Here is a 25708-nt window from a genome sequence, read left to right on the forward strand (position 1 = left end):
ATTCATGATTTTATTTATTTGCATCATTTCTCTTTTCTTTTTGATAAGTCTGGCCAGGGATTTATCAGTCTTGTTAATTCTTTCAAAGAACCAGCTCCTAGTTTCGTTGATCTGTTCTACTGTTCTTTTGGTTTCTATTTCATTGATTTCTGCTCTTATCTTTATTATTTCTCTTCTTCTGCTGGGGTTTAGGCTTTATTTGCTGTTCTTTCTCCAGCTCCTTTAGGTGTAGGGTTCGGTTGTGTATTTGAGACCTTTCTTGTTTCTTGAGAAAGGCTTGTTTTGCTATATACTTTCCTCTTAGGACTACCTTTGCTACATCCCAAAGATTTTGAACAGTTGTGTTTTCATTTTCTTTTGTTTCCATGAATTTTTTAAATTCTTCTTTAATTTCCTGGTTGAGCCATTCATTCTTTAGTTGGATGCTTTTTAGCCTCCATGTATTTGAGTTCTTTCCAACTTTCCTCTTGTGATTGAGTTCTAGTTTCAAAGCATTGTGGCTAATCCTACTCTTCATGGTAAGGGGTATCTGCTTCTAACCAACTGAGCCACCCAGACGCCCCAAGGGGTATCTGCTTCTAATCTAGCTGTTGGCTCTTTTGTCTGAAGGGCAGAATCTTACTGGACACCATTTCTCGGAGCTTCAATCATGACATTATTTGAGTGAATTTGGGGCCATATCCTGTTTCCCCAAACAACTAAGTAACTAATGGCAAGAGACTGAGCTGGGGAATTAGTTGAAGGTTAATTTTGATGAGATTTCATGATAAGCTAAATTTTACATTAGAACTCCTTTCCACCTAACTAACCATCACTGATAATAATAATGTTCTCTATTGGCAGTGAGAAATTGTGCCAAGAAGGCTTGTGCTGCTAGTTATTTACAAAAATTAAATTATAACCTCAACTTAATTGGTGCTGCATGTTTAAAGTATTCTCTCTGCTTTACTTCCTTATAGTTGGCCCACAGGAAGTCTGTGGTTTCCATTATTTGCACATGCCAACATAGATTTCTAATGTGCATCACTTCCGTGCAAGCACATTTATTAATCCACTGGTGCTGATGAATCTCTTTAAGTAGCTGTTTGGGTAATTCTGATGTTGCTTTAATGATTTTCTCTCCATTCAAAAGATGTGTTAAGCTTTTAGTTTTCTTTTTTTGTCTTTTTTCTTTCATTATTGAGATATAATTGACAAGTAACATTTTGTAAGTTTAAGGTATACAATATGTTCATTTGACACATTATTATATTTCAATATGATTACCACCTTAGTGTTAAACCTATCTGTTAGGTCACATAATTATTATTTCTTTGTGGTGGTGAGAGCATTTAAAATTTAGTCTCTAAGCAACTTTGAAGTGTGTAATACAGCATTGAATATTATCACTGTGCTGTGTGTTAGATCTCTAGAACTTATCCATCTTCTAGTTGCAAATTGGACCCTCTGTCCAATGTCTCTCTTATTCCCCCATCCCTCAGCCCCTCATAACCACAATTCTACTCTTCGTTTCTACAGGTACGGCTTTTTTAGATTCCATATGTAAGTGATACCATAGTATTTGTCTTTCTCTGTCTGACTTACCTCACTTAGCGTAATGCCTTCAAGGTCCATCTATGTTAAATTCTATGTATAAGGAACAGAGAGTCAAAAGTTTACAGAAGAGTTTTATGTTCAATTTCAGTTTTTATGTTTTCAGTGCACAATGCACTCATCTCTGATTTCAGGAACAAAATTGGTCCAAAGCCTGATCTGATTCAAAATTCTTTTTTGTTTCCTGGAAAAAAAATTTCACCCACCCTCAGACCTACTCACCTTGAGGCTAATACTAGCCTCATGATGAAACCTTCATCTGGAGGGAAGAAGAAAACAGTTTCACAGCATAATGTTGACTCTGTTGCTTGTATTTAAATGAGAGGGTTCTCTTTTCAACCAGCAATTCAAATAACATTTCAGCAACTGAGCAGAATTTTCACCCATGAAGTGTTTCTCTTAGCCAAAGCTTATTTGTGATAGTTAAGAAAGGTGGTCTAGACTTGGATATCCTAACAATATTGGTCTATGAGAGGAAAGAAAAGTAAACTTAACATATGCTAGACTTCAGTATTAGAGTTTATTTCATTTAACCCTCAAGGAGTCCAGTCAGATGGATATTACAGATGAAGACACAAAGGCTCAAAGATTAAATTAAAATCAAGTCTGTCCAATTGCAAAGCTCCAGCATTTTCCAGTTTATTTTTGTTGCATCTCTAAGGCCTTTGAACTCTTCTCTATTGAAGGTTATATACTTGGCTATATTATCTTACTTCCTTGCTAAAATGCCTTCAGGTTTCATGCAGCATTAATAAAAGAAATATGTATTTGAAGAATATTTCTGTACCTTTTGTGAAACTATCATTAATTGAGTGTACTCTATTATCTAATTGCTTTCCTATATAAGTACCCATATGACACATTTTTCCATAATTAGCATCAAGATTAATTTTCCTTTCCAGGTGAATTTATGAACTTCCTTTTAACAACTGTAACTATTCTATTAAATGAGGGGAATTCAATAGGAGACAAGCAGAAAGCAACTGCATTTTTATACTCCTAATCCCTCTTAAAACCTGTGTTCTAGACTTGTTTCTCTCCCACCCCCCAAATTTAGATGAAATCTTAGGAGGTTCCATACATATTCTTTTCCTTTTCATTTTGAAGAAAAGTTTCATTTCAGTAAAAAAATTTTTTTTGAGATCTTTAAAATGTTGTGTCTTCTGACCATTAAAATGGTATATATCCATTTATTTAGTTCTTGTTTAATTTCCTTCAATAATGTTACATAGATGTTTCATTAAATTTGTTCTCAGATGTTTCATTAGATTTGTTTCCTTATATAGGAAAGCAATTAGATAACAGAGTACACTCAATTTTCTATTTTTGATGCATTTTAAAAGATTGGGTATTTTGTATTTGTTAGGTATATAGTCCTACATGTGTTAATTAGGCAAAGTCTGTTAATTGTGCTGTTGAAATTTTTTAGGTATCTATTTTTGTTTATTTCAGTTACTAGAGGAGGAATGTCTTAAAATCTTCCACTTTAACAGTTGATTTGTTGATGTCTACTTTTAGTTCTGCAAATTCTTACTTTAAATATTTTGATGCAATATTATGATGTGCACAATTGTTAAACATTCTTTTTATTTTTATGTTTTGTGCTTTAAAAAATTTTAAGTGCATCTGTGTGTGTGTGTGTGTGTGTGTGTTTGTGGTAAGAACACTTAACATGAGACATCTCCTCCTCACAGACTTGTTAAGTACAGATAGAGTACAGTATTGTTATCTACAAGCACAGTGTTGTGCAGCTGATCTCTAGAGTTTTTGATATTGCATAACTGAAATTGTGTATGCGTTGATTAACAACTTCCCATTTCCTCCTCTCCACCCAGCCCCTGGCTATCGCTATTCTATTCTTTGCTTCTATGAGTTTGACTATTCTAGATACCTCATAAGGTATCATGTGGTATTCGTCCTATGACTAGCTTATTTCACTTAGCATAATGCCTCATTCATATTGTTCCATATTATAGGATTTCCCTCTTTTTTAAGGCTAATGATATGCCATTGTATGTGTATGGCACATTTTTTAATCCATTTATTCATTGATTGTGATTTAGGTTATTTCCACACCTTGGATACATGAATAGTGCTACAGTGAACATAAGAGTGCTAATATCTCTTCAAGATTCTATTTTCAATTCTTAAATACCTAGAAATGTGCTGGATTATAGAATAGTTCTATTTTCAATTTTTTTTTAGAAAAAAAAAATTTTTTTTTTAAAGATTTTATTTATTTATTTGACAGAGAAAGACACAGCGAGAGAGGGAACACAAACGGGGAGTGGGAGAGGGAGAAGCAGACTCCCTGCCGAGCAGGGAGCCGATGCGGGACTCGATCCCGGGACTCCAGGATCATGACCTGAGCCGAAGGCAGTCGCTTAACCAACTGAGCCACCCAGGCGCCCCCCAATTTTTTTTTTTTAAGATTTTATTTATTTATTTGACAGAGAGAGAGAGATCACAAGTAGGCAGACAGGCAGGCAGAGGGAGAGGGAGAAGCAGGCTCCCTGCTGAGCACAGAGCCCGATGTGGGGCTCGATCCCAGGACCCTGGGATCATGACCTGAGCCGAAGGCAGATGCTTAACCATCTGAGCCACCCAGGCGTCCCTAGAAAATTTTTTTTTTTAAAGATTATTTATTTGGGAGAGAGAGAGAAAGAGATCACGAGCGGGGGGAGGGGGGCAGGGGGGGGAAGGGTAGAGGGAGAAGCAGACTCCCCGCTGAGCAGGGAGTCTGATGCAGGATTCTATCCCAGGACCCTGGATCATGACTTGAGCCAAAGGCAGATGCTTAACCGAACTCACCCAGGCACCCTGTTTTCAATTTTTTTGAGGAACCTTCATACTGTTTTCCATAGTGGCTGCACAATTTTGCATACGCATCAACTGTGTGAAAGAGTTCCCTTTCTTCCACATCTTCATTAAGGCCTGATGCCTGTTTTTTGATAATAGCCCTCCTAATGGGTGTGAGATAACATTATCATTGTGGTTTTTGATTTGTATTTCACTGATAATTAGTGACATTGAGCATATCTATTAGCTATTTGCATATCTTCATTGGATAAATACCTGTTCAAGTCCTTTGCCCATTTTTTAATAAAGTTGTCTTTTCCCAGAGTATTATGAATTCTTTATATATAGTTTGGATATTAACCTCTTATACCTCTTATCAGATAAATGGCCTACAAATATTTTCTCCTATTCTATACATTGCCTTTTTACTCTGTTGATTGTTTCCTTTGCTGTGCAGAAGCTTTTTAATTTGATGCAATCTTATTTGTCTGTGTATCTGATAAGGGATAATATCATCAAGAAGATAAGAGATAATGAGTGTTGGAGAGGATGTAATGGGAAGGGAGTAAACACTTCTGCTCTGTTGGTGTGAATTTAAATTGTGCAGCCACTATGGAAAAGAGTATGGAGGCTCCTCATAAAATTAAAAATAGAACTATCATATGATCTAGCAATTCCATTTCTAGGTATATATCCAAAAGAAATGAAAACAGAATATCAAAGAGATATTTGCACTTCCATGTTTATTACAGCGTTACTCACCATAGCCAAGATGTGGAAACAACTAAGTGTCTGTCAACAAATGAATGCATAAAGATGGGATATATATATCTCACATACACATAAACACGATGGAATATTCTGCTATAAGAAAGAAGGAAATCCTGCCATTTGTGTCAACATAGATGGACATTGAGGGCCTTGTGCTAAGTGAAATAAGTCAGGCAGAAAAAGATAAAATACTGTATCATGTCACTTATATGTGCAAACTAAAAAAGCCAAACTAGCAGAAACAGACTTGAATGATGGTTACCAGGGTGTGGGGGTGGGAAATAGGGAGCTATTGGTCGAAGAGTACACACTTGGAATTAGAAGATGAATGGGGGTGCCTGGGTAGCTCTGTTGGTTAAGTGTCTTACTCTTGATTGGCTCAGGTCTTGATCTCAGGGTCCTGAGTTCAAGCCCTGCTTTGAGCTTGACGCTGGGTGTGGAGCTTACTTAGAAAAGAAAAAAGAAGATGAATGAGTTTTGGGGATCTAATGCACAGTGAAGTGATTATAGTTAACAATTTGTTTTATGTACTTGAAAGTTGCTAGGGGAGTAGATCTTAAATATTCTTACTGCTAAAATTAAATGGGAATTTTGTGAAATAATGTTTTTAGCTAACACTGCAGTGGTAATCACATTGTAATATATGTGTATCCAATCAACAGGTGTACACCTTCAACTTATACAATGTTAGAAGTCAATTATATCTTAATAAATCTGGAAAAAAAGCAATAGGGGAGTCCTTGGTAGAGATTCTAACTACAATAAAAAGGGTAAAGTTCTTAAGTCCAGTTAGGTTCTCATTATCCATTACCTGGAATATTACCTGGAGCCACTTTAAACCTGCCTTACCTACTTTTGGGGGAGATGGTGGGTAGTGGGGAATTTATGCTGAGAGAACAAGAAATGACAAAGAGTTTGAGAGTAAGATTTTAGCCCCAAACTCCCAAATTCTGAGTAGTTGATCTATAGAGCTTGTAATAATTTATGCATTCTCTGACTCAGATTTGATGGTAGCTTTTGCTCTGCTGAACCTGCTTTATGAGGCACCTGATAATGTGTTGAAGAGAGGTTTGCTGAGCTATTTGTCCTTGCCTATTTTTCCCTACCACCAGCAAGTCAGTTCCGTTAGGGTGGAGATAGCATTGGTACTCTAGTATCCATTGAAGGGATTTGAATTTATAGCACTGTTTTTAAGAAAACTGTATTTTAAGCTCCAAGTAACTAAGGTATAAGCAAAGCTCTGAGAAACTATAGTCAGGTCAATTGATTATTACTTGAAAGTATTACCATCTTCAGCTGTGTAAAACAAACATCTCTTGGGGATTCTTGAGTGAATTATCCATTGTTTTTGTGCTTACAAATTTTTTTGAAATTGTACAGTGAACTACTAACCTCATTACTACTGAATGTTAAATTGTTTGGGACTTTTCTCTCCAAAGGCCCAAACTAAAGAATTCCTGGGCCCAGTCAAAATAATGACCGTGAATGCAGTCCTCTAAAATAAAAGAAATGGTAATACTGTAATTTGCAGTAGAGCTCTGTGATCTTTAATTTAATAAAATATAACCCAAATAAAATGTTGGCTAGTTGGAATCATAGAGCATATTGCCTTTTCATCCTGGCTTCTTTCATTTAGCAATATGCATTTAAGGTTTCCCTATGTCTTTTCATGACTGGATAGCTCATTTTTTTATACTGCTGAATAATATTTCATTGTACGGATATACCACAGTTTGTTTATCCATTCATCTCTTGAAGGACATCATGATTGCTTCCAGTCTTTGGTGATTCTATAAACATTTGTTTGCAGGTTTTGCATGCATATAAGATTTTAACTCAGTTGGGTAAATACCTAGGAGTGTGATTGGTGGATTGTAGTGTAAGGCTATGTTTAATTTTGTAAGAAATTGCTAATTTTATCAGGTTTTTGGATTTCAACCATTCTAAGCAACAAGTATGTCCTTGTTGCTTTAATTTACAGTTGCCTAATGGAATATTACATTTACCGTCTTTACATGTGGTTATTTGCTATCTATATATTCTTTGGGTAAGGTATTTGTTCAGATCTTTTGCCCATTTTTTAAATTGGGTTGTTTTCTTATTTCTGAGTTTTAAGAGTTCTTAGTATATTTTGCATACCAGACCTTTATCAGATATGAGTTTTGCAAAGATTTTCTCAGTCTTTTACTTTTCTTAATAGTGTCTTTTGCAGAACTGAGGTTTTTAATTTTAAGAATGTCCAATTTATTAGTTTTTTTCATGGGTCATGCTTCTGATTTTCTATCTAAAAACTCATCAAATAAGGTCATCTAGGTTTTCTCCTTATGTTTTAGAAGTTTTATAGTCCGCATTTTAAATTTAGGTCTAAGATCCATTTTTATTTAATTTTTCTTGGAAAGGTGTAAGGTCTAGTCTAGGTTCATCTTTTGTGGATGAATGTCCAAGTCTTCCAGCCCATTTCTTGAGAAGACTATCATTTCTCCATTGAATTACCTTTGCTCCTTTGTCAAAAGTTTAGTTGCTTGTAATTGTGTGGCTTTGTTTCTGGGCTTTCTGTTTTATTGCAGTGTTTAATTTGTCTATTATTTTTCCAATACTGTGCTGTCTTGATTACTGCAGCTTTTTGGTAAGTCTTAAAGTCAGCTAGTGTCTAGCTTTTTTAGAGTTTTCTTTTTGTCTTTGGTTTCAAGCAGTTTTTACCATGATATGCCTCAGTGTGGTCAAGTTTTTGTTTGTTTTAATTTATCCCTTGTTGGGGATTTGTAATATTTTATGAATCAGTGTTTTATTTCTTCTGTAAATGTTGGGAACTTCTCAGATATAATCTCTTTAAATATAGCTTTTATTTCATTCCTTCATCCCTTTCTGACATATACAGTATAATATATTTGACCTTTATATTATATGTTCTGTATCTATTATGTTCTTTTACATATTTTTCATCTCTTTATCATTTTATAGTTTTTTCTAAATGTTTTCTTCTGACCTATCTTCCAATTTATCATTTCTTTGGTTGGTTGTGTTTAACTTGCTTTTAAATCCATCTTTGACTTCTCAATAGTGATTATTGTAATATATTTAGTTACACATTTCACTTTCTATTATGGCTTCCAATACTCTCCTGGAATTTTCAATATTAAATGTTATTTCCTTGCACATATCAAAAGGAAAGTCTATGTCTGATGATGCCAAACATGTTTTTGAGTAGTTGGCAAGCAAAGATTGGTTTTTACATTTTTAAAGTGTTTAAAAAAATAGAAGAAGAATCTACAACAGAGATTGTATGTGGCCCACAGAGCATAACACATTTACTGTCTTTTTACTTAAGAATCTACTGACCCATGAAGTAGATTCTATATGGATCTGTTTCTATTGTCATAGTGATAATGTCTTATCTCCTGTATCTGGTTAGTTTTGATGTGGTGTTGGATATTGTACATGAACAATTACAGAGTTAATTTGGGACTGTGTTGATATTAATTTCGTCCAGAGAAGATTAAAAGTTGCTTCTGGTAGGCAAATAAAGACACAATCTTGAATCACCCACATTCAGTGAGAGAATGAGCTAATTCAAAGGTGGTCTTTAGTCTCTCTGAGGGCTGCTTAATTTCTGGTTCTCTCATATTACAGCCCAAACCAAAGCTTGGGGACTTAGCAGAGATCACATTCTTGGTGTGCCCTGAGTAAGGAGTCCATCGAAATCTCTCAACTGCCTCTATTAGAATCTGCTTCTTTTGGAATTGGCAGATGCTTCTGGGATAAAAGCAACTTAAAATGTCACGCTCATCACTGTAGATTTTCATCTCTTCTCTGGTTTTAACTTCCTAATACTTTTTTGCTTTGTTAGTAATCTGTGGCTTTCGTACAGGTTTTGAAATATTTTTTCTAGCTATTCTAGTTCTTAATGATAAGGTTGGCTCAAATTATTTTGATTGTCATTATTGGAAATAAATTCCACTCTTATATTTACTTATGAATAGTGAAGTGTTTGCTTTTGACTTTTTTTCATGTTTGCTTTTTTAATATTTTTATTTCAGATAGCTTCATTATTTCCCATGTATGTTGTGGGGTACATTGAGCCAAACAAATTTCAGAAGATCATTTATATGAACATGGTAACATTTTTAATATTCATAAGTTAAATATTAAAACAAGATTTCAGGATTTATAAAACAGAACTGACTCTTTCTTGGGGTACCTCCTTGCAAGTAGTATTTAATTAATATGTATGATGTTGATATTATCCAGAAGGAAAGATTACATTATTATATATCTATATCTATAATATTCAGATCTATAATAGTCAGATGTTTTATGTTCTGTGAAACTTTTAAAAATTTTAATGTTTTATTTATTATTGTCACTACTTTTGAAATTGCTTTTTCTCCCCAAGACCTGAGACTTTTAGCACTTTGCATTAATGTGACACTGTAAATTTTATGCTTTTGAATTTTTTAAATCTTGGTTTCCAAACACATACATAGACTTTAGATAAAATAAAACAAAACTTTGTTAGTGATGGAAATCATCAAGTAGTCCAACAGAAGTAAGATTAGAAAATTAATACTTATGACTAAGTCTTTCTTATTATTATTGAATCAGTAGAAACAATAGTGCTTTTTTTCTGTTTTCTTTATATCAAGTATCAGAGAAATAAGATTAAATTCTGCTGTATATAATTTATGGTGTTGAAAAACTTCGAACTTCTATTATCATTTGGCCAGGATCTATTTATTAATCTTATTTATACATATGAAGTTTATATTAGAAATGACTATGCCTGTAGACAAAGTATGCATTATGCTATATATCTAATAACAATAAAACATGTTTCCTTTCTTCAATTTGCAGGTTTCAGTTCTCCTTTGCTTTGTGTTGATGTTTGGAAATCCAATGTATTTATCTTCTTATTATTCTTCATCTTTGTTAATGACTTTGGTAAGTGTTTGCTAAGCTCATGAAGATTTTTTTTTTTACCTGTCAAATAGTAGGTTTACACATGTAATATAAGTTTAGGAGAATAAATAGTGCCCTTCCCTGATAATTGCTCACGTGAAAAACTTTTCCCCAAATAGTGCTTTTTTTTCTCTCTTATCCTTGAAAAATGAATACAATACAAAGTTTATCTCTTTAAAGTAATGTCCAGGTAAATATTTTAAAAAACAATCATAAGGTAATAAGACTTACTTTAAAACTATGCCATAATTAATAATAAAAATTATTTATTTCCTTCTACATCACTTCAGTATACTAAATAGTTATTGAAATGACATTACCATTTTCCAAAACATTTTTGGAACGTCTCTGAAATGCTTTCACAGACTGTAGCACATTTTTTGAATATCTTCATTGGTGGCAAATCTTCATCTTTCAAGGGTGGATTTAATTTTTGGAAATGACCAAAGTCTTGTGAACAAGGTGGGTGATTAGATCTTGGGTGATCTAGATCTTGAACAAAATATGGTATGACAATAATTAGATTGATTTTCTTGGCCATAACTAAATTATCTCTGAAGGCAGTTTGGAAAGAGGAGTTTCAAACTGTTCTGAGCAATGGCAACATGATTAGAATAATGTATAGTCTCCTCATGTGACTTACTTCCATGGGATAACACTTATTTGGATATGTATTTGGAATGGTGGCTCAGTAAAATTGTTTTATTACTTTATAGTCACACTTCTAATATTCAGGAGCCAGAACATGGAGTGTTTTCCTCCACTGGAATGTTTCTGGGATATTCTCTTTCCACTATGATCAGAGATGATATGAACCACAGTAATACCAAAATATGGCACTTTTTCATGTATGGTACATTGATTGACTCTTGAGATTATCCCTATATTTTAACATTTTTCTCCCCAAACCTTTTTTTCTTTGGCCTCATAGTAAGTAATCCCTCCTTTTTCTTTTTCCCCAAAAACATTTTCAACATTTTATCAAACTTTGCTAGCATTACCAAGTAGAGGACTTACAATCATCTACCTCTTTTTATGAAAACATTTTATTTTGAAATATAGCACACATATAGAAAACTGCATAAAACAAATGTTTTGTATACTTAGTACCCTATTACTAGTAAGTACTGATAAATGAATTGTTATTTGACATACATTCTTAAACTATCATCAAGTCAAAATTAGAACTTTTCTAACCATTCTAGAAGCCCTCTATGTGCCCTGCCCCAATTATAAATCCCCTGCACTGGTATAAAGCATAAATAACTATCTAGACTATGGTAATTTCTCCTAGCTTTCCTTTATAGTTTCCTCACTTAAGTTTCTATTTTTATCTATAGATTTCCCATATATCTTCCTGGTGTTATTTCCAAGAAATTTATTTTTTAAGAATTCATGTCATTGAACATGTGAGGGTTCTGTGTTCTAGATTTTGCTCTTTGAATCCTCATGGTGTAGCTTTATGTCTTCCTTTGCCTTCTTTATTTATAATACAATTGATCTTTGAACAGTACAGGGAGGGGGTTAGGGACATTACACTCCCATGCTGTTGAAAATCCACTTATAATTTTTGATTCCCCTAAAACGTCTGATAACTAACATTGACAGAAGCCTTGTTGATAATACAAAAAATTGATTAACAGTGTATTTTGCATATTATATGTATTATGTACTGTATTCTTAAAGTAAGTGCTAGAGGAAAGAGAATGTTATTAAGGAAATCATAAGGAAGAGAAAATACATTTACAGTACTGTATTTATAAAAAAAAATCCATGTATAAGTTGATCTATGCAGTTCAAACCCATGTTGTTCAAGGGTCAACTGTATATTAATAATTGGACCTAAAACTTATACAGGTTTGATCCCTTTGGCAAGTCTATAGTATTGTTCTTCCATCAGGAGGCACATAATATCTGGTGCCTCTCTTTTTATGATGGCAGCCATCAGTGCTTAGTGCCAGATCCATTCATTAAATAGGAATTACAGAATGGTGATCTATCAATCCTTCACTTACAATTCATATAGGAAAATAAAGTACATGTCTAAATAAAGAAGTTGGGAGGGGGTAGAAAAATATTTGAAGAAATGATGGCCAAAAATTTTCCAAATTTGATGAAAATTATTAACCAAGATATGAAGACTTTTATTGAATTCCAGTACAAGAAACTGAGAGAAAGCTATAATAAAGCACATTATGATCAAATTGCTCAAAATTAGTGACAAAGAGAAAATCCTAAGAACAGCCAGAGAAATAAGACATATTAAATATTGAACAGAGGGTAAGGTAAGAATTTTTCATAAGAAAAAATTGAAGCAATAATACAGTCAAGTAACATCTTTATAAAATAGGGGCGCCTGGGTGGCTCAGTCGTTAAGCATCTGCCTTTGACTCAGGTCATGATCCCAGGGTCCTGGGATCGAGCCCCGCGTCGGGCTCCCTGCTCAATGGGAAGCTGCTTCTCCCTCTCCCACTCCCCCTACTTGTGTTCCCTCTCTCACCGTGTCTCTCTCTGTCAAATAAATAAATAAAATATTAAAAAAAAAAAATAGGGTGTGTCTACAATTCTATACCCAGCAAACATATCTTTCAAAAATGAAGGCAAAATAAAGACTTTATGACCAGCAGATTTTCATTAAAATAAATGTTAAAGGAGGTCCTTCAGCTGGAAGGAATAAAAAATTAGATGTCATTCTGGTTCTACACAAGTGAAGGGCACTGAAAATGAAAGCTAAAGGTAAATATGTAAGGTTTTCCTGCCATTTTTAACAACTTGGATGGCCCTTGAGGGCATAATGCTATGTAAAATAAGAAAGACAAATACTATCTTTCCATTTATGTCTTTAGTTTCTTTCAGCAGTGTTTTGTAGTTCATTGTATTAAGTCTTTCACCTCTTCAGCTAAGTTTATTCTTAATACTTTATTCTTTTTGAGGCTATTCTAAATGGGAGTGTTAATTTCCTTTTCAGAGTGTTGATTGTTAGTGTGTAGAAATGCAGCATATTTTTGTATGTTGATTTTGTATCCTGTTACTTTACAGAATTTTTTAATTCTAACTGTGTGTGTATAATCTTTAGTGTTTTTACATAGAAGATCACATTATCTGCAAACAGATAATTTTACATCTTCCTTTACAGTTTTTATGCCTTTTATTTTTTTTTCTTGCTTAATTGCTGTAGCTAGGACTTCCAGTGCTATATTGAATAGAAATCATGAAAGTTGGCATCCTTGCCTTGTTCCTCATCTTAGAGTAAAAGCTTACACTTTTTCACCATTTAGTATGATGTTAACTGTGGGATTCTCAAATATGACCCTTATTATATGTTAAGGTAATTTCCCTCTATTCCTAGTTTGTTGAGAGTTTTTATCATGATAGGATGTTGAATTTTATCAAATGCTTTCCTGCTTCTATTGAGATGATCTTGTGATTTTTAATTCCTCATTCTGTTAATGTAGCATGTTACATTAATTGATTTGCGTATGTTGAACCATCCTAGTTGCAAGATAAATCTCACTTAATCATGGTGTATGATCCTTTTAATGTGTGCTGTTAAATCTGGTTTGCTTGTATTTTGTTAAGAATTTTTACATTTATGTTCATCAGGGATATTAGTCTGTAGGTTAGTTTTCTTGTAGTATCCTTGTCTGGCTTTGGTATCAGGGTCATGCTGGCCTCATGAAATATGTTTGGAAATGTTCTCTCCTCCTAAGTTTTTTGGAACACTTTGAGAAGGGGCGACATTAATTTTTCTTTAAATGTCTGGTAGAATTCACCAGCAAAGCCATCTGGTCCTGGTCCTCTCTTTGTTGGGAGTTTTTTTGATGATTTGTTCAATCTCCTTACTAGTTACAGGTATGGTCAGAGTATCTGTTTCTTTATGATTCTGTCTTGGTAGGTTGTATGCTTCTAGGAATGTGTCTCTTTCTTCTATGTAATCCAGTTTTTAGCATCTAGTTGTTCATAAAAGTCTCTTATAATCTATTTTGTTGGGGTTTAGTTGTTTCAGATGGGAGAGTATGTGTGGTTCCTGTTATATTAACTTGACCAGAAGCAGAAATTCCATTCTGATTGATTTTAATAATTTATTTTTGGGGTGAAATATTATGTTTCTAAGAATAAGAAATATACAAAAAGTTATATTTTGAAAATGTCACTCCCTCCCATTTCTTCTTATTCCATTCTCTCTACTTCTTTTTACCTTGGTCCTACCTTTCTTGTAAGATATCTCATTGGTTTTCTGGTTTGCCCATTTAGTTGTTTTTTTTTTTTTTCACTAATAAATATTGCATATTTTTAAAATTATATCTCCTCTTATTTACATGAAAGGTAGCATACTATAGGTAGTTTTCTGCACTTTGGTTTTTCCTTTTTTTTTTTTTTTTAAGATTTTTTATTTATTTATTTGACAGAGAGAGAGAGCACAAGCAGGTGGAGTAGCAGGTAGAGGGAGAAGGAGAAGCAGGCTCCCCACTGAGCAAGGAGCCAAAGGTGGGGCTTGATCCCAGGACCCTGGGATCATGACCTGAGCTGAAGGCAGTTGCTTAACCAACTGAGCCACCCAGGCGGCCCTGTACTTTGGTTTATCAGCCTATTGTAGATGTCTTGTAACAACCTATCCTGGATATCATTCTATATAATTTCATAGAGATCCTCTTCATTCTTTTTATAGTTTCATAATACTGCCCTGTGCATTTTCCATAGGTAATTCAACTACTGTCCAATGTCTGGGCATCTAGGTTGTTTCTATATTTTGTATTTACAATGTTGCTGTGTATAATCTGGTACATTTATATTTTCCTGTTGCTGGAATTTCAGGAATCCTGGCTCACCTTGAACTAACTAGATGTTGCAAAATTCCACTCAAAATCTAAGTAATACACAGACCTAAGATTTCAGTTTCTCATAGGAAGCTTTTTTTTTTTTTTTTTTACCCCAAACTTGAGAACAAACAAATACCTTATCACCTTGTAGCAATGGTAGGAGGAGTATTCCTAGTAATTGAGTGTCTGTCAGTTTGGGCTGCTCTAGTAAAAATACTATAGACTGGATAGCTTACACAGAAATTTATTTTTCACAGTTCTAGAGGCTGGGAAGTCCATGATCAGGGTGCCAGCCAATTCGGTTCTTGGTGAGGGCTCTTTTCTTGATTTGCAGACAGATGCCTTCACTATATCCTTACATAGTGGAGAGAGAGACAGCTCTCCCATATCTCTTCTTATAATAGCACAAGTCCCATTCATGAGGGCTCCACCGTCATGGTTTAATTACCTCCCAAAGGTTTCAACTTCCCATATGTCACATTGAGGATTAGAGTTTCAACACATATGTTTGGTGGGGAACATAAACATTTAGTTGATAGCACTGAAGGGTATGGTTTAAGAGGACCCCAGCTTTATGCCTGTCTCAAGTCCACTTTCTTACCTTCCATAGTCCCAAGCCCTTTTCTACTTTTGATGCAAGTCCATAGTTAAAACTTTATTCTGCAGTTCTCCTTTAAGACTGCCCTAGATTCTCTCCTAATTGTTTCAGTTTTTTAAAGTCATCTGCTTTTCTCTGGCACCGGGAAAATTCATTTTCTTTCTTATAAGTTCACTTAGGCATATTTTAAACATTTTTAAATATTTAGGAATTCAGAGAGGAAGGGTTTTCATGTTAATTTAGACCACTAATTTTGCTGGGTGACTTACATATACCCTTGCATGCACACACCTCCCACATACCATCTACACCCTCAGAGGAGTGGCCTGCACTAGACATCCCAAGTAACTCCGTGAGGAATTAAGTTGATTCTAGAAGCAACTTTTTGGCACACAAAGCATTTAGCTCTCACTACAAGGAAATTTGCCAGGTCCAAATTTTGAAAAATCAACAATTAAGAAGGAAAATGGGTGGTTACAGCCAAGATGGAAGCTGGTGACAGTGTAGTTTTTGAAATGTATCATTCATATAAAATGTCAGTTTTATTTAATTGTTTCATTTTATGTCATGTGCATTTTAGGTGATAATTCTAAAGAGAAATAAAATTCAAAGATTGGGAGTATCTGAACTCAACTTTTGGGTAAGGTTCAACATTTTTAACCATTTCTTCAAACTCTTTATTTCTATAAACTGAATACAGACAATATACTTTAAAAATTGAATGACTATGGCCAATAAATCTTACTAATACCTACTCACATAGGGTGAGAAATAGCCCTTAGCAACATCTACAAGTCATTATCAAGAAATGAGTTCATTTATTTCAGCACTCTGCTCATGCCTCTCTTTACTTTTCATCTTGCTGTACCCTTACTGCCTTGCTTTCTAAATTTTGAGTTTCTCTCTTTGGATTTACTAACCTTCTCTTCAAAATAACTCAGTCTGTAGTCCTGACCCCACTTTCCCTTTTTCTTTTCTCTACATCTGTCATCTATCTGTTCTTCTGCTTCCCACTTTAGACTATTATTTTTTTCTCTGTACCATTTTCCCTACAGTCTCCCAGCCCCTTCTTATTTCATCTCAGCCACTACCTAATCTATTTGACTTCTTCCCAAATATGCAAATGGATGGCCCATGTACCTCTATGTTTGTGTGTTTTGTTTCCAAGTTAAATAAGTATATTATTAGGTAGGCACTGCAATTACTAATTCTCGTAATATTGGACAGATGACATTCCTTGTTTTTCTCTTGGTCTTTAATGTAGATGTATACCTGTTAAAAAAATAAAACCTATATTGAAGAGCTGTGTGATTACATATGATATATATTAATAGGGTAAAACTGAGACGTTATGGTAAGATCAGGTAGATTTCTATGCAGAATGCCAAAGAAGGAAATGGACAGAGTTGCCTGTTACTCACTGCTGGAGGCTTTCTCCCATCCCTAATGATGAAAATATAGGGATATTTGGGTACTTGAATTATTAGATGACATGCCCTTCTAATACATGATCTTTTTACGTCAGAAAAATTAGCAATTTTTAAAGATTAAACCAAGAAATCAATGGAGAATTCAAAGATCTTCATTTAATAACTGAACTCAAAAGAAAGTCAAAATTTCCATTATAAACTATTGAAAAATGGAAACAAATAGAACAGCGTCCATGGACATTTAGGGAATTGTGTCAAAGCTGCACTAAGAAGAAAATTTATTGTCTCAAGTATTTACAATTTAGACTGGAAAGAGTAAAAATCAAGCTTCCAACTCAAGAATTTCAAAGAAAAATCCAAGGAGAAAAAAGTTGAGATATAATTAATGTTCAGCTTACATTTATATTTTGAAGTTGATATAATTGATATTGTCAGTCTTTTGCAAAAGGGAGAAACAAATCATGTTAGTCATCTAGACAATGCAAAGGATATTTTGCCTTTTTATGGCTTTTTTTTTTCCATAAAAGAAAGGAAAAGCAAAGATGTTTTGTGAGCTAACACTTTTTTTTTATAACCCCCTCCCCCAAACCTTTTTTAATCCAAGTAATTCTTTCATGCCTGTGGAATAAAAATTATATTGCGTATCTTACTCTGTATGGTATTTAGAAACCAAAGATCTGAGTGCTGAGTGTTCTCATTGTTACCACTGTGTCCTTGCTTCTAGACCCATACATACAGATACATATACATACATACATCTAAGTATTTGTATCATTGAAATTCCACAAGGAGAGGTAAAAGAGAGCGGGGCTGAAAAAATGTTGAATAAGTAATGGCTGAAGACTTCCCAAATTTGTAAAAGACATAAATCTACAGAGTCAAGAAACTGAGTGAATCCTAAGTAGGATAAACCCAACAAAATCTATACCAGGACACATGATAATTAAATTTCTGAAAACTAAAGACAAAAAAAAAATCTTAAAATCAGGCAGAGAGAAATGATGTGTTACCTATAAGGCAAAACTGATTTGGATTACAGTAACCTTCTCATCTGAAACTGTGGAGCCAGAAGGCGATGGCATAACATTTGTCAAATGCTGAAAGAATTGTCAACCACAAATTACACATCCAGTGAAAGTGTCTTTTAGGTGTAAGGGAAATAAAAGACATTCTCAGATGAAAGAAAACTAAAAAAATTTGTTGCTAGCAGAGCAACCCTTAAAGAATAGTTAATGGAAGTTCTTGAGCAGAAGGTAGATGACCAGAAGAAATCTTAGAACATTAGGAAGAAATAAAAAACAAAATAAAGGATACATAAAGGAGTAAATATAATAAACTCTTCTTGAGTATTTCTTTCATGTGTTTTCTCTCGGTTTATTTTGTTACTCTTTAGCTAGATGTTTGAATCAAATTTTAACTTATTTTTTCTCTCATTTTTATTGATATGAGTTCTTGAGGCCATGGATTTTCTTCTGATCATTGTTTAAATGACTTTCTTCATTTCTAATACGTACTTTTCATTATCATATTTTTAAAAAATTTGTTTCTCTTTCACTTAAGACATGTTTAATAGAAACTTTGCTAATTTCCAAGAGGAAGGCTTTTTGGTTTTCTGACTTTGTTATTAATTTCTAGTTTTGTTACCTCATGATGACAGAGGGTTGTTTGTAATATTTTTAGTTTATGTAACTCCTAGATGCTTTCTCTCTGACCTAGTAGATGATCATTTTTTGGTGAGTATTCTATGTTTGCTTGAGATGAAAGTGTATCCTTTATTAATGGGACATGTTTTGATAAATTTATCAACAAGATTTATTTTTAAATGTTCTGGTCTTTTATAGCTTTATGTATTATTTGCCCACTGACCTATCTTGTATTGAAAAAGTATACTTAAGTCTTTAGGTATTAGTGTGTTTCTATTTCTCCTTGTATGTCTAGTAACTTCTGCTTTATAAAGATGGTTGCAGTGCATAGATGTTCATACTTATTATATTTTCCTCATGAATTGTATCTCTTAATGTCAAAATATGTTTTATATCTAATGTTTGTTGGTGTGAACCTTAGTGATGACAGGATTATAAACTATGACTCCTTATTTGCTTTGGTTACTCTTGTCTTTGTCACCTTTTTAGATCTGTTTCAATACCTCTTCTCTGCACAGCACACAGCAGGTCTTGCTTTGTGAGAATTTAAAGATTTTTATTAATGTCATAAATGTTACGTATATTTTTATTGTATTTACTATTTCTACATATTTCATTACATGGTTCTCTTTTATTTTTAACTTTCTATATTCAGGAAGGTTGTTTCCTCAATTATTTCATACTTGAAACTGGTTTTCTATAATCTTTATACCTGAATGGCAGATGAGCTAGATATAAAGTTCCTGGTTCCCACTTTCTTGAGTGTCTTGAAAATGCTTCTACACCATTGACGTGCTTTTATGTTTCTTTTAACATGTATGATACAAACCAAATTCTCTTGCCCTTCTAAGTTATGTGGCCTTTGTGCCTAGAATTGTTAAGGAATTTTTCTTCATTTTTAAGTTTTACTAGGCTATGTCTTGAGGTAATTTACCATATTGGTCAATTTCCTCAGTACATGGTAAGTAAGTTCTTTCCAAATGTAAATTCAGGTCTTTTATGTCTAGGAAGTTTTCTTGGATTGTAGTTTTTCTTTTTCAGGTACTCTAATTATAAATATGTTGCCTGTCTTCTGTTTCTACCACTTTCTCTGATTCTTTAACTACCTTCTTTAATCTCATTTTTATTCTTCTGGGGTTTTTGTTGTTGTTTTGGTTTTCTCCTTTCTTTAATTTCTTTTCTATATTTAATAAGCACTCTCAATTTTTTTTCTGGTTTTGTCCATTTCTGTTCTTAGTTTTAAAATTTTTTGGTGTTTTTTTAATCTCTGAATGCTTATTTGAGCTTACTTAATTCAACTTTTACTTCTGCATTGTAGGTTTTTTCTGCTTTGTGAGATTTTTATTCATTAGAGCAGAGATCATCAGCTGAAATGTTTGACTCTCATTTTTTTAAACTTCTTATAGAAGCTATATTATAGGTATTATAGACATCTTTCATCTAATTATTTTGTGGTTAGAGCAGATGTTTCCTAATCCAGGTGCAACCTCTTTTGTCAATGTAACAAGATGTGGTTTTATCAATTAATAATAATTTCCTTCATTCATCTTTCGGTGACAGTAAGTAGTAATTGTTTGTTTTTTGTTTGGTCCTCATTTATTTTTCTGGATACTTAATTTTTCTTTCTTGCTTATTTCCTTTTCTACACATTCTCCTAGAGGGTTTCTCTCTTTTTTCTTTTCTCTTCCTCTCTTTCCAGAAGTAATACCTTTTTGGGATCAGAATTTTTTATACTGAACCCTTGAAGTCCCTGCTCTATAGCCCATTCTCCAATCTTCTCACCCATGAGGTGGACTTTCTTTTTCTAGAGTTATTTCAGCTCAGTTTGGGACCCCTCATTTCCCTCTCCCCTCTTCCACATGGTTTTGAGACTCCCCACATTCTCTACAAAGGCTTAGATCAGGACTTGAGGTTTAACTTTGCTGTATGTGTTGTTTCTTCCTTTTTACAGGTAATTTGAAGTTTGTACTGTTACCTGTTTTTTATATTTGTGGTGGATTGTTCTACTTGATGGATAAGTGTGGAGAGATTTGGATTTAGGCCACTATAATTTTTCTCAGGTTATCTAGAAGTTCACATTTGTGTTCTTTCTAATCAAGGTTAACCAAAAAAGAAATAAAAGACAAACAGAAACCCCCATGTAGTTTTAGTTTCTATTTTTCTCTTTAAAATGAAAGCTTAAGTTTTCAGATTTTCCTTTCTTGAAGAGGGATTTATATAATTTTATTTCCAAAAGAGTGGTTGAAGAATTTTTTATAATTTAATTCTACTTTTTGAAAAAAGGACTTTTCAGCTAGGAAATAATATTTGGAAACAAGCATATAGCTCATTTTTTTTACAGAAATTGAAAAGAAACAACTTTAAAAAAATTCCTTTAGAATTTGTAGAACTCTAGTGTTGTTATGTATTTTATAACAGTGTCATCTCTTTCAGTTCTTTGCCTTTAAACAAAATTTTCTAAAGGAATATCCTTTTTTAGACTTCATCATTAATATTCTTTACATGATTAAAAATTTCCTATACCATTTGTTGATATAATTGAATATTTTAACTGGGTAATTTTTAATTTTTATATTATAATTTTATTTTCTAGCTGATTCAATGCTGTGCTTGGTTGTGTGGAACAATTATTTTGAAATTTCTGACATCTAAAATCTTAGGTGTTTCAGATCACGTAAGTACTTTCTAGTTAAAGCATAAAAATTTCTGCAAATATGTAGCTAGATGAAAACTCTGAAACCATCTATTTTTACCTATTTATTTTATAGAGATTAAGTGCCTTCTTCAGAGTCCTAGGGGTAGTTATTGGCTGAGTCAATAATAAAACTGTGCAGTTCAATGATCTTTTCAACCCACTAAGAAAAAACTATCAATGAATGCTGACTTAGCCATCCAGGAAAAATATTAATAATATCTTAAGTAGTTATATGTTTGTATTTCAGTTAAAATACAAATAGGGGCATCTGGCTGGCTCAGTCAGTAGAGTGTGCGACTCTTGTTGGGGTTGTGGTTTCGAGCCCCATGTTGGGTGTGTAAATTACTTTAAAATCTTAAAAAATATTTATTTGTTTAAAATAAGTTATTTATTTATTGCAAGTGTTAACATATAAGCAGGCTGTACTCAGCTTTGAAATATAAAACTCACAATCTCAATGTAGTTTTATATATGTATAATTACAGACTAAAATTAAGATGTGACTTGATATTTTTAAAACTTGTAAAAGGAAAATGGGAAATGTTAAAAGTTCTCTATCTTTTCATCTTCTGGAAAATATATGGACCTATCCCTCATGTGTGGTGTGTGTTTGTTTTAAAGCCAGTGTCTTACCGAATAGCCTTTGTCTAAGCAGAAGTCCCTACTTAGCTAATCAGTTCAGGGGAACAGAAAACAGTGCAGGAATTTATTTTTGATTCTTGACACTTACTGTTTGGATAGAAGTGCACATGAATGTATCATATAATAACCTACTCTGAAATGTACTTCATCTAGGACTATCCAATTAGGACCCTGTCTAATGCTGAAATTTCTTCAACTTTAACAAGGGATTATGATACTCTCTGGAAGGTCAAGTGCTTTCACTCTCCAGGAGAATTGAGCTTACATACATGTTGAGGTTAAATAAAATTTCAAAATGTAAGGATTTATTCACCATTTATTGCTAGCTCTGCATGATGATTGCTTAGGTTTATTTGTTGCTGCTGTTCTCTGGTATGTCTGACACATTTTCCTTTTTTCTTTCCCTTTTCTTAACTTTTCATTCTGTAGGGGCTGTACATTTTACGGTAAACTTTACTGAAGCCTTCTGATTCATTTATTTATCTGTTAATTTGGTCTCTGCTTTTCTTTTCTGCCTTGCTTCACATTGTCACCCAATTGATTACAAATCATACACACACACACATACACATCCCTTTGGTGTACTCTTAAGTGACTTCCTGTATGTAACAGTTGTGAGAAAGACTTGAAATGAAAGTGGTTTGGTTAAATTATTATCAATCATCAGGCCTAGTCCAAATTAGAAAAATAAAGTCTAAATTATCCTTGCTATTGGTAGATAAGGGGAACCATAAATAAATGAAAACCACAGACAGTTGTTACATTTGATACAAAATAATTTTTGTTCCTGCAAAATAATTTGAATTAAGGTTTACATATCAAATATTTTCTTTTTTTGGCCTTCTGAGAATGCAGTGGAAAGATAATTATCTCACTGACATTAGGTAATAAGTATTCAGTAGAAAATAGAAGTTCTACATTGAGTTTGGTTGGTGCTGTTTATTTCAAAGGCCTTGGAGATCAAGTAACTAAACCAAAGTAGTGTGCATAGTTGTTGTAATTCTTATGATGAGTAGCTCTTATGTTTAATGGCTTGAATGTATGTCTGAAAAATTCAACAAGCACCAAAAATTGGAATCAGTGTATGAGGCTTTGTGAAAATGACAACACACAGAAAATTTATTCATGATTTGCAGTGTGTAGTGAAAGGGTTAACATGAGATTGTTTCCTTCTTAATAAATGATGATGATAAAATCTCATGATTAACTGCATGGTGGTTTCTGCCCAGTGAATGTTGATCTTAGCTCACTCTTTATATTATCATCTTTATTTTTTCTGACCTCTTTCTTCTTTTCTTTTGATATTTCTCTTTGTTTTCAGTTTTCTTCATAATTCAGTGCATAGCAATGTATAGTTCACTGATTTTTCTTTAAATTTTCTTTGAGGGGCATCTATGTACCTTGGATTATCTCCTTTGTAGACTTTACTAATATAACCAATCAATTCTTATTGACCATAATTCTTAGTGTAATTTTAATTTGTTTTACTTTATTGTCTTCCCAGATTCGCCTGAGTGACCTTATAGCAGCCAGAATCCTAAGGTATACAGATTTTGATACCTTAATTTACACCTGTGCTCCTGAATTTGACTTCATGGAAAAAGCGGTATGAATATTTTTTTGATTTTTTCCTTCTCTACAGGTATGATGGTTTTTTGTTCTTGAATTTTCCTTTTAATCTGAAACTCAAAATTTTTGTTCAGAGACACCCAACTTTATCATTTTTTTTACTATAACTTTTATTAATCATATAGCATTCCTCACCTGTTTTTTTAATGTGTAAAATCAATAAACAGTGACCTCTATCTTAAAGAGTTATTGATGATGATTAAATGAGATAATCCAGGAACAGTGCTGAAAATACTGTTTGATCCACAGTGAATTACTATTATTATAATTCAATTACTTTTATTTTTTTAAAAGATTTTTTAATTTATTCATTTGAGAGAACAGAGCAAGCCAGAGCATGAGCGGGGGGCAGGTCAGAGGGTGAGGGAGAAACAGACTCCCACTGAGCGTGGAGCACATGTGGGGCTTGATCCCAGGACCCTGGGATCATGACTGGAGCTGAAGGCAGACGCTTAACTAACTGAACCACCCAGGTGCCCCATACAGCTCAATTACTTTTAATAATCTAGGTCACTTGGAGGTATGGGACTGCTCAGGAAAAATAAATCCAAATTCTTGTTTTTGTTTTCAGAAACTTTAGTTTTATTTCACTTAACACTCCAAATATTGTAAAAAATTTTAACAAGATATTGCCAAGAAAGGTATACTACTACTAAGCATACATTATTCTCTTATCTATCCAACCAGTCATACATTCACTCAAAAACTATTATGACTACTGTTTATTTATCTGTGAGGCAGTTTGCTGTAGGACTGACTACAAAGAGGAAAATGTCTTGGTTCCTGCCTTCAAGAAGTACTTAATTTAGTGACATGGTTAATCACTCCAACCACAATAATGGGTCATGAGAATTATTTAGCTGCTGATGTCATTTTATTGCTTACTCATATTTACAGTAATTACATTGACTGGCTTTCTTCCTTGTTTTTTCTAGCTTCACCAATGAAAATAATGGAATTTTGCAGCCCAGGAAATGATAATACAGGGTCTGGGGATCAGTAAACATAAAATTTAAGAATTAATATTATGTAAATAACAAAGATAAAACCAAAAGAAAGGAAAAAATAATAGCCATAACTTATTTTTGGTTTAATGGCTTTTACTGTTAAAATCTTTGGTACATTTGTATAACTTTTTATAATTTTCATTCTTATAGTAGAAGATGAAGGTTGATAAATACATATAATGTTAATGACAAAAACATTTTTACCTTTAAGAAATTTCATTGTGATAGTCAATTTGACATAGATTTTTACTCATTTAACGTAAAATTTAATAACAAATGGCTATTTTGAAATAATTTGCTTTATTTCAGACTCCATTGAGATACACAAAGACATTATTGCTTCCAGTTGTTATGATGATTACTTATTTTATCTTTAAAAAGGTATTTTTAAAATATTTTATCATTTGCTTTTGGGTTCAAGATAAGGACTAAAGTGGATTAATGCTAATAGCTCGGAATTCCATTTTATTTTTAGGATGATCCCATACCCCCTAAAAAAATTTCTTATTCAGATCTCTCTTTATTTAGTATTACATGGGTTTTTTAGAAAGCCTCATCAGAAAGGATATTCTTATTCTTTCAAAAGAAATTTATTAGTTACCCACTATGTACCATGAACTACATTCACAGTGTTAGTCCACTGGGGCAAATAAAACAGGCCTGCTCCTATATTGGAACTTACAGTCTCAGTGGGGGTGCAGGGACATTAAGCAAATAATCACACAAACGACTAAAGAATTAAAATTGTCATAGGTGTTGTGAAAGGAAAACAACAGTTCGGTATCTTCTAAATATAAAGAACATTCAAGGAAGTCTTGATCCATTTTAAGACATGCACAGGAGAAATCTGTATAGATATTCTTTAAAACATTGTCTATGTATTCATTATTTTCCCAACGAAAGAAAATATTATTATGAGAGAAAGAATAACGTTCTAAAATACCTCTGGCAGGTTTTCTTGGTCTGGGAGTGGTGTATCTGAAAGCCTAGCTAAAGACACTGGGTCTTAGTTTTTAGCATTTTTGAACTATATATTGTTTAAGTCAGTATGTATTTATTTTATACCTTCAAGTAGATAACAATAACATTTCTCTACTACTCTACCAGGTGTGATCCTGTTGAAAC

General features: G+C 33.2%; 1 protein-coding gene across 1 annotated transcript in view; it reads left to right on the forward strand.

Moving 5' to 3' along the window:
* Nucleotides 1-25708, forward strand: part of DPY19L2 (dpy-19 like 2) — an 88156-nt gene that overhangs the window by 31371 nt on the left and 31077 nt on the right. The window contains exons 10-15 of the mRNA XM_006734097.3: nucleotides 9201-9278; nucleotides 10015-10101; nucleotides 16118-16177; nucleotides 21204-21284; nucleotides 23452-23553; nucleotides 24893-24964. Of these exons, the coding sequence (XP_006734160.1) occupies nucleotides 9201-9278; nucleotides 10015-10101; nucleotides 16118-16177; nucleotides 21204-21284; nucleotides 23452-23553; nucleotides 24893-24964 (480 nt within the window). The remainder of the gene's footprint in view (nucleotides 1-9200; nucleotides 9279-10014; nucleotides 10102-16117; nucleotides 16178-21203; nucleotides 21285-23451; nucleotides 23554-24892; nucleotides 24965-25708) is intronic.

Source organism: Leptonychotes weddellii, chromosome 12, assembly GCF_054177405.1.
Source record: "Leptonychotes weddellii isolate Sample4059 chromosome 12, ASM5417740v2, whole genome shotgun sequence".
In the NCBI taxonomy this organism is placed as follows: Eukaryota; Metazoa; Chordata; class Mammalia; order Carnivora; family Phocidae; genus Leptonychotes; species Leptonychotes weddellii.